Below are 10,331 nucleotides of genomic sequence, written 5' to 3'. Positions count from 1 at the left end.
CATTAATCAATTCAATTCACAAAACGATTACATATGTTGAAAATTACACTGATAATTGAAAGATATGGCGAACATCTAACTTGTAATGTGGAAAGTGATATGATTTATGTTTATGTACGAGTACTTATGACTGATTTACACAGGCCTGATGTATGAACAGCTACATAAAAAGGACCAAACCATAATATTATCTTAGCTATCTACTAGTTCCTTTGCTTATATAGGGCGCCTTCAAATTAAATGGCGCGAAGAGACTGTAGTGGCAACACTGCCAATTGCAAGTGATGCCAATTTTCATACAATATCAAGACGCCACTGTATCACACATGCACAGAATACATGGGCATAACCAAATTCTGAGACCAAACGTCGTAAAAAATTCAAAAGCGCCACAGAGATGCGCGTCAGCCGCACTAGTACAGTGACACCTATTTAATTTGAAGAAGCCCTTATTCCAAATATCAATTCTTCAAGTCTTTCCGTCACAATTTATATATGCGGTCCTCCGAAACATCGAACCTGTGTAAACATAATTATGCTATTTTAAACTAGATATTTTAGCGTAAGTCCGTCCTTGCGTTTTATCTCGCAAAACGTTAATGTATTCTCGTGAAGTACGGTGAAAACATTGATGCGAATGCTTTACTTATAATCGATGTTTATGTGCATGACATGAAGTAGGCGGATGTTCCTATCGATCCCCTTTCGTGAATGGAGAAGTGCAATAGTTTTTGGATATATTTTATACATTTTGTTATTGTTAAACAACATTTATAAGTAAAGTGCTTATTTTTTTACTTGTGATAAAAGTAGAAATATTATTTTTATTAGACACTTTCTAATGATCATGAATAAAAAATTAAATGCTTATTGAAATTGCAGCAGTGAAACACCTGAGATTTGGTTGTATTTTTGATATTCCTTATTCTTAACTATACTCAGTCAATAATTAATATTACATTAACACTAAAATGATATAATGAAAACCAAAATGAGAATTATATTCAGATCAAAATCATCTCATTATATACCCACGAATTGTGATGGCATAGTCGCTTATTATACGCGTAATAATGCCATAAAATTTTAAGAAATTTAGTTTTACATTGTTATTTTATAATATGTGATAGAATAATGATATAATTTAATAATTAATACGAGTTTTATTGTTATTTCAGCTTATAGTTTTGAACAGTTTAAAATATACTCAATTTTATAAGCGTTCAGAATACATTGATTTGAACTATAGGTATAATTGTGATAACTAATTGTGAAATAATATCGTATTTACCCTGGTACTACGGCATTATGATTAAGGATGAACGTCTCGTAGTTCTAATATACTTTTAGTGTGCTTAGTGGGACTGAAGCAAATATATTTTTGAATATTGTATATGCATAACAAATTACACAACCCTTTTTACCCATTCGTCTCGAACCTGTATGTGAATATATTATGTAGATATAATTACGAAGATAGCAAAATATCATTTATTCACAATGCGCGTTTAAATTTTTTCGTATATTTCACAATCTTATAGGTTGAGAGCAATGAAACCCAGATGCTTGATGTTCGTTTGATCTCATACTAGCCATTAATTCAAAGAGGGATATTCCAAAATAGTGCATTAAGATAGATATTAAATTCAGGTGCTAACACGAAAATTCTAAAGAAAACAAATTTCCTATTACATTCATAAATATTTGCTAAATTGAATTTAATAATTACACTATTATACAACGCAGTCAGACCCTGTCAATAAAGGCTAAATATAAGTAAGTTATAACGCTGAATAAACATACACATATCTTACTGATTAAAGAAACAGCGAAATCTATAAACAAAAGGCACCGACATTAAAGTGTAGTGTCCCTACGTTTTTAAGCGCATCCAATGTTGAAGGAAACTAGTGAAAGAAGAGAAGAAGAAAGTAACAGAATAACGACAAACCATACTCGGACTTGACGCTATTGAAACGGTTTGAAAAGTTTCTGCCAATTTTATAGTTACGAATTACTTTAACACTACAAGGTACATCAGTAATCAAAGTAATTATTAATAAAGCATCCAAATATTGCGTACCGTCACACCGTATAAACATTAAATTGACAGCTCGACTGTTGTTGTCACAAAAATAATTGTATTTCCTAATAAAAGAAAAAGCACACGATGCGCAGATATCAATATATCCAATTCTAATAGATCAACAAAACAAACTAAACATTTTAAAAGCCTAGCTTACGTAAACATTCAGAAAATTGAGCAAATCAAAATAACATTAACAATATTGAATCATAATAACTACTAAATATGAGTATAATAAAGATTATTATAATAATGATTGCTGATTAATATTATAACCGAACATAACACCTACACGTGACAAATAAACGTATTTTATTCACTAATATTAAAATTGCATTGTACTAAATTTAATATTCATTGACAACACCAATAAACTAATAGTCATTAGAGACAGTATTTGCGTTACAATTGCCTTTTGCATGCAATACAAAATATAAATCGCTATCCCGACGTATCACGTGCGCGCCGCCTACGAAGCGTGCACTATCCTACGCGCCGCTCGCAACTATCCGGTAGCAATAGCACAAAAGTGCCCTCCCAACTTTAATCACAGCTATGAACTCTCTTCTCTTTAGTAACGAGCTACTACTCAAATTTCTCTTTACTCCTATAGATTAACTCTATTTATACCTGTGTGGTACTTAATTTACAAAAGCTCTATACATTGTCTTAATTGCAATTTATTATACTATAAATAATTGATTTTATCAAAATTTATTGCTAATTTTAATTTAGCGAGACCACATAAAATAGTTAAAACTTTGACACATACGAACAAAAATAAATAAACTTTCTAACTTTTGTACAAAACGTAAACATACCGATTGAAATAAATTTTGACTAGCATAATTATATAATTGTAAAATTTCATTATTTGTCTTTTATTTTTCAGAACAATTTGACTAGCATAATTCGACAATGTCTATAAAATAATACTTCAAACAAATACCATGCTGCCTTATCAAATCCATGCATAAATTTAGACACAACTTTGGCACAATCATCATTTAATCTTTAATAATCATTAATAAGATTAGAAAGGGAAGACTTGGGGAAAATATGTAATAGGGATATGTTCCGAGAATAATTTGTAATTCTAGTTGTGATTCTTATATCTAGGGTGCAAAATTAATAATAAATCAGTGGATTACTTCACTATTATTATAGCTCGCAAGTACGCTTGCGAGTTATTATTTGACACCATTATTATTATACAAGTAAATGACATTTAATATACCGCATAAAATAATACGCCTTATTGTTACGATATAGAACGTGAACCGTTTTGGCACAGTTGTTAGTAATCGTGGCACTGGTTTTCTCCAAGTAAATATTGTTTTCTGGAAAGCATTTAATACAGTGGTCCTAGAGTTATCTTATTCTACGTTAACCTATGTTTTTTTAAGTTTTTTTTGGAAATATTTAGATTACCACAGGACTATCTATATTTTGATCTAAGACTAAAAATACAATGAGCAGTCTGGAGAGGGTAATAAAATAATTCAAACAAACTGTTCTACGTTACATCACTAAACATTAACTACTCTCAGAATAATTTAGCATAAATCCACAACATTATTAGTGTTAAACAAACTTCAACAATCTTTGGCTTTGATCCCTAGACCAATATTATTTACTCGACTTAAAATTTTCAGTAGCCGATGTACACATTGTGTATAATGTATGTTAGAGATCTTATAGTTCAAATGTAAAATAAATTATAGAGGACTATCACATTTAGCAACACTATTTTTATATACCTAACGTCTTTTGTGTGATATTAGACGATTGTAAATGATATACTGAAATGTTCTCTTCTCATCTGTCTCCGCTTTTAATGTAAGATTCTTAAAGGATTTGATCCCATCGGTTTCGTATCGCCGCGTCGTCCGACGCAACTATTACTGTAATACCTAATTTTCCAGGTTATTACGATTATTTATTTACAAATATTGTCTTTAACCCTCTCACTCTGTTCGCTAATCTAACACTACGCTACGTCAGCGGTTCCGAGGTCGATTGTAACGCATCTACACCTACCTATACGCCGACTCTCGACTATCTTATTTTGAACATTTCTGTCTGGTCATTACTGATCTCCGTGGAAAACAAATCCAATTGATAATTGAATAACTCGACCGCTTAAATCCATAGTAAATTCGATCAGCTTAGCTATCTCCTGTTGCATACTTTGTTATAATTCACAAACCCGGGGGCGGTGAACGACACGAAACCAACCTCAGCCACAACGCAGCCATTCACAATAATCGTCCACGTAACCGACACACGTTCACCGCACACAGATTTATAGAAAATTTTAAATTGTCAGTCGTTTTAAACCTTTGCCATTAATTTCTCCGAAATAACATATTCAGTTCTCAAATTCCCAAGATTCATCTTATGCCACATTATTCCTATCCCAATTAATTAAATACAGTGGAGAATAAATATAAGAATATCTAAAATACTTATAAACTCGTAACAAATGTAAACATACGCTCAGCACGATATCTAGTGTTTGCTTCCCATCTCGTAGAGATTGTTTGGTCTCGATATTCACTTGAAGAAATATATCGGAGCCAGAGTCCCGTATTGCGGCTGTACGAAGTATGCTCGTTCGGTGACTTTGAACGCAACGCCGGAAGTCTGGCCGCGGAGCCCCATTCAATGGATCGGCGCCTTCACGATGTGGTTGGGCGCGATGTAGTGGTAGCCCGGCAGCGGCAGCCCTGCAGTCTCCATCGTGATCCTGGAACATTCACCCAACAGTTACACTCGCTGCTCGTCTCTTTGCCCGGGCAAGTCAAACGGTGGAGGTCAAAACAAAACCTACAGGTCCCGTCAGTGTTTACAAAAAAGGCGTGTGGACATTCTAGGATACAAATCAAAATGTAAAGGAATCATCTTACCAGGATATTGGGTGATCCAGTGAGCTGTAGGATGTAGGTACTCGATGGATTTGGTCCGGCGTTCAGGTATCACGGGAATGTGTGGTGCCGGGTAGGCAGGATAATGGCTTGGGTTCTTGAATGGGAAGCGTATTATTGCGACCGTTTATGCTAGACAATTACCTGCGCTTTATGCTTAAACACAAGTCAATTAGTAGGGACAAAAAAAAAGTGAAAATAAATTAAAACCGCAAAATAAAATTATTATTTTTATTATGTACTTTAAAACAATACACTTTTACTTAACGATTCTAGCGAGTAATATAATCCAGAAATTATAAGAAAACGTCTATTCCTTAAAATTAACATGATTTTTTTTTACAAACAAAAAGGAATTGGCAGCCAAATAATTCGTTCCCTATGGAACAAGGAAATATTAACTTTCGAATTGGACCTCGATTATTAAATTCGCACTAATTGTAACGGAAGGCAAACAACGTCATTTGCGGGACTAGGCCAGAGGGGCAAATTTTGTACGATTTTTAAAATGTATATTCTAACCGTTATGTCTTACCAAACTTACGAATGTAAACGATCAATGATGTCGTTTGCCTCGATTACACTACGCAATACAAACCGTTCAAAACTACCTAGTTATAAAGTGAAAATGTAATCGGTGTAATATTATGACTATTTATAACAAAAGAAACACCTAGCCATTTTATGTGAACAGTGAAGTGATTATAACAACAAACCCCGTGATCTAGAATATTTTACAATTTAAATTTTATCAATTTTTGCAAAACACTACCACTCCCAAAACACAACTTTAACATTACACGAACAGTTTCAGCGCCAGACCGATATCCGCGTGTCATGCCTAGCCATAGAAGACGAAACTATATTCAAACAGAAAATCAATGTCCCTCACTTTTATAGTTAACAATGTTATATTTGTTAAAATATTGCAATGGCAATGAACAGACGCGACCATTTCAAATATAATTTTGAAATAAAGAAAAATCAAGTTTAAATATGACATTGAAGACTATAAACAGTTATTCATCAAAAACGTTAAGAAGTCAAATAATTGAATTTCTCGTTTTGTGTGCTTAGCCTCTTTGACTTGACTGTACTAAAACACAATCTAAGTTAGGGCGCCGAAACTGTTGCGCGAAAACTATAGTCTCTAAAGTGACAAAACACATATTATGTAATAGCCAAAATTGGCTACCTTATCCCTAGTCTCCGTTGAAATAATACAGTCCAGTTTCGACTCCAATATCCCAAATGCGCTGTCACTACCTAAATAACTGCAAACTATCAACTGATATATTCATATAAAATAGTGAGATTTAAATGTTTCTCCCATTGCATTTTTGCAAGATATTCAATATAGTTTATGTTTTATGAAATGTAAAAATAAAAGTCACTTTGCAAGTGAAAAATTGTATAATTATCGAACAGGTTTGATTCGTTACTGAACAATATTATTAGACTGCGATCCGGGAGCGTCAAGCAAATAAGGTACGAATATCGCGGGCATACGTAAATATTTCATCTACCCGAGAAGCCAAATTATTTTAACAAGATGGCTCAACCGGAGATGATTAACCATAAACATTATTGCAACGGCATTTGGACATTATATGCTTGACGCGATTTGACTTCTCTATTCTACGCTACGCCGCTCGCATTTCAACTTACACGCAGCCTTTTCTAAGTGAAAACCGACAGCCAGGCTTTATCTTTAATTAAAACTATAAGTCTGTGACATTACGACCTAATATTTAGAAAATTTCCATTTAAAAATGTACATACAGAGTAATCGGTAGCCATCAAACGATACTTCATTAACAAGTCGATCTATTTATTGCTGTATGTAGCGATGTCCATTTACTCTGTAATCAATTAACCTACATATTCGAATCTAAAATGTATTATCATTAAGCTTCTACCAATAACTACTGGCCTGAAGTACGGCTTGATGTTTTTTGCTAGACACCCTGTATTTCAATCTTAAATAGAGTTAAAGGAAAATGTGCCCATTATCGACATCGGAGTATCTGGACTGTGCAATGAAAGCAATCGTCCAATTTCATTACCTATTCCGAAACTGTACAATATTGTACTTTACGTTCAAACTCAACCACATCAGCCTACTACAAAACGCTAAATTTCCATTCGATTCTGAATCTTATACTCTTCATATAAAAATAAAAATCAATTGGGGATATTAATATTTTTGTTGTCGGTTGATTACCAGGTGCCTCTACCAAATTACGTCCAGTCAATGATCGGCACATTTACCCTACATCCCTTTCAAACGCGAAGCCCTCTGTAATTTGTACAGCTTTCAAGCTTCTACGTAATTCCTACTATTGTCACGATCCCTAGTTATCATTAGTCGTATCATTACGATTTTTGTTATGTTACATTTTGTAAATTATCTTTTTAACACTTGTCAGTAGCTATTTCATTGATTGATTTATTAATCTGTTATCTGTTACAATTACTCTTGTCTCGTCACGTCGATTTTTCATTCCTTTCCAATTAAATAACGGGAGATTCTTCAAGAAACGTTTCTAAAAAATCTTGATAAATGAGTTCTGCAATACTTGACATTGTAGATAATCCAGAGGTCACGGTGACAACTGACAATCACTTATCAAAAGTGAATCATACAGTGAGACTGTCTACCTTTTGCAAAAAAATAAGACCAGCTTTAAAACCAGATTTCTGATTTTAATAAAATAGGTAGCCAAACTAAGTTTGTAATGTACTAACGTACTGATAATTTAAGGCAGTCGTTCGCAAAATGATTCAGTACTGTCTCACTATGAGTCAGTTTGTATAATAGGTATAAAATAGTAAAAATCGCTTTCAATAGCATAGTCTTTGGATCCAATATAAAACATAATGTTTGTTCGATTTCATCACTGGACGTCTTTGTGTAAACCGTCCCACAGTGTTTTAAAATCACTTGGAAGCGGACATTTTTTGGTGAATAGATGACATGATTTAACAAGTAAATCTAAGTAAATTCCTAAAAGAAACCCGTGGTCTATCTTCAACAGCTTTCGAGAAAAAAAAAATTTAATTTGGCTTATTTTGTGTGTTTTAAAATACGTTTTTTTGTTTATCTGTTCTTTATTTGAAGTTGTAACACAATTGACTTAAGTGAGTAATAAAGCACACAATTTCCCTTTTTTTGAGCTATACATCATATTCTAAAGCTTTGTAGATCCGGAGAAATTATAAAAAAACTGATTTTTGGTTTTTAATTTTTTAAATTTAAGTTGTACGTTTTGAGCAATAACGAATTATTGCATGTTATAAAAGACCTTTTATTTTACTCACGAAAAAAAAAATCACCGAATTTTGAGAACATACTTTTGAGAAATTTGCATTTGAAATTTCGTGTTAAGCAACGCCTTCCGAAAAACTCTTGGCAAAAACAAACTTTTGTCATTGCTAATACGCAATCTCATTTGTAGTGGAGAATCACAACTTTGATCTCCATTTGTCCATCCAGTGCGGACTGAAGTACGTAATAGAACAAATTAGTAACCCTAAACACTGCCTGCCTTGCACTAAATTGACCAGTACAATATCGCCAGACAATATTTTAATAGCAATGACGAAAGTTTGTGTTTGCCAAGAGCTTTTCAGAAGGCGTTGCATAACACGAAATTTCAAATGCAAATTTCTCAAAAGTATGTTCTCAAAATTCGGTGATTTTTTTTTCGTGAGTAAAATAAAAGGTCTTTTATAACATGCAATAATTCGTTATTGCTCAAAATGTACAACTTAAATTTAAAAAATTAAAAACCAAAAATCAGTTTTTTTATAATTTCTCCGGATCTACAAAGCTTTAGAATGTGATGTATAGCTCAAAAAAAGGGAAATTGTGTGCTTTATTACTCACTTAAGTCAATTGTGTTACAACTTCAACAAAAGAACAGATAAACCAAAAATCGTATTTTAACACACACAAAATAAGCCAAATTAAAAAATTTTTTTCTCGAAAGCTGTTGAAGATAGACCACGGGTTTCTTTTAAGAATTTACTTAGATTTACTTGTTAAATCATGTCATCTATTCACCAAAAAATGTCCGCTTCCAAGTGATTTTAAAAGACTGTGCGTCCGTTTTATGCCAATAGAACGTGACGAGACTCCTTACGCTATAAGAATCCACACTCGGCGTATGCAAGTGAACTAACAGTCCATGATTAAAACGTACTAACAAAACATTAAATGCTACTATGATTTCATTTCAAGATAGTCAAATAAATTATTTCGCTTATTCGAAAATATCCTTACAGCTACATTCGGACAGCCGACCGGACCCCGTTCATCGACCGGCGGTCCCGCGATCACGAGTCGTCGCGGTCGAACGACCGGGGGGAGGCATCCTAGTAGGGGTTGTATTTGTTCCTCTCTTTGGATGTTTTGGTGGGGGTCTCATCGTCCTGGCGGCGCTGGTTAAAGGATTTGTGGTTCCTGTGGACGCCGGTGGTCTGGACGGGTGTGGAGGCATTGGAGCCGCTGAGGAGGTCGGTGAGGCCGCCCAGCGCCGACAGCGAGCTGAGGGCGCCGAGCGCGCCGCTCTTGCTGAGCAGCTGAGCCAGGGGGATGGCGGAGGCCAGCGGGCTGGCGGCCGCGGACGAGCCCGCGGCCCCGCTGCTAGAGCTACCCCCCTCCAGATTCGCCTTCTGAAGCTCCACACTGCGGGCGCGGGACAGGAATGTTGTATAGGGTTAGGCGACAATTTGGGCCGATTCGAAGGCTACGACTCTAAGAAGACTGTCTACGCAACTATTTGTTCTATGTCCTGACCTAAAATTCTTGGAGCAATATTTTTGGCTACCTAAGCACACTCCGACAAACCTTACTTCGACATAACGTTACTCCGACACTACTGAATATCGACATGACTTTACTTCGACACTACACTACTCAGACAAAGACGTATATCCTTAGTCTGAGTAATATAGGGTCGAAGTAAAGTCATAGAGATCAAGTCAAGAGTCAAGGCGTATATCCTTTGTCTGAGTAATGTAGTGTCGAAGTAAAGTAATGGAGATCAAGTCAAGAGTCAAGGCGTATATCCTTTGTCTGAGTAATGTAGTGTCGAAGTAAAGTCATGTCGATATTCAGTAGTGTCGGAGTAACGTAATGTCGAAGAAACGTTTGTCGAAGTTCCGTTTTTGAGCCAATATTTTTATGTTGTTTAGTGGAATGAGACTCGCTCTGAATGCATTAATTAAGATTACATTTCAACATCGTAACTATATCATCAAGATGTTGCATGATTTATGAAATGCAGAATGAATGCTGCTAATTAATATTTCAG

General features: G+C 34.7%; 1 protein-coding gene across 2 annotated transcripts in view; it reads right to left on the bottom strand.

The window, feature by feature from the left end:
* Positions 1–207: 207 nt before the first annotated feature.
* Positions 208–10,331, bottom strand: part of mub (poly(rC)-binding protein mub) — a 171,035-nt gene continuing 160,911 nt past the window's right edge. Inside the window, exons 15-16 of one of the 2 annotated variants that reach the window (XM_028303914.1) lie at positions 9,119–9,703; positions 5,231–7,933 (exon numbers count right to left, since the gene is read on the bottom strand). In XM_028303914.1, coding sequence (XP_028159715.1) covers positions 9,391–9,703 — 313 coding nt within the window. In that variant the 3' untranslated portion in view covers positions 5,231–7,933; positions 9,119–9,390. Of the gene's footprint in view, positions 4,836–5,230; positions 7,934–9,118; positions 9,704–10,331 lie in introns of those variants that run through there. The other variant, XM_028303915.1, reaches the window with a different exon arrangement.

Source organism: Ostrinia furnacalis, unplaced genomic scaffold (genome assembly GCF_004193835.3).
Source record: "Ostrinia furnacalis isolate ACB-3 unplaced genomic scaffold, ASM419383v2 OfSCF1319, whole genome shotgun sequence".
Lineage (NCBI taxonomy): Eukaryota > Metazoa > Arthropoda > Insecta > Lepidoptera > Crambidae > Ostrinia > Ostrinia furnacalis.
The sequence above is the reverse complement of the archived record's forward strand: the minus strand, read 5'-3'. Positions and strand labels throughout refer to the sequence as shown.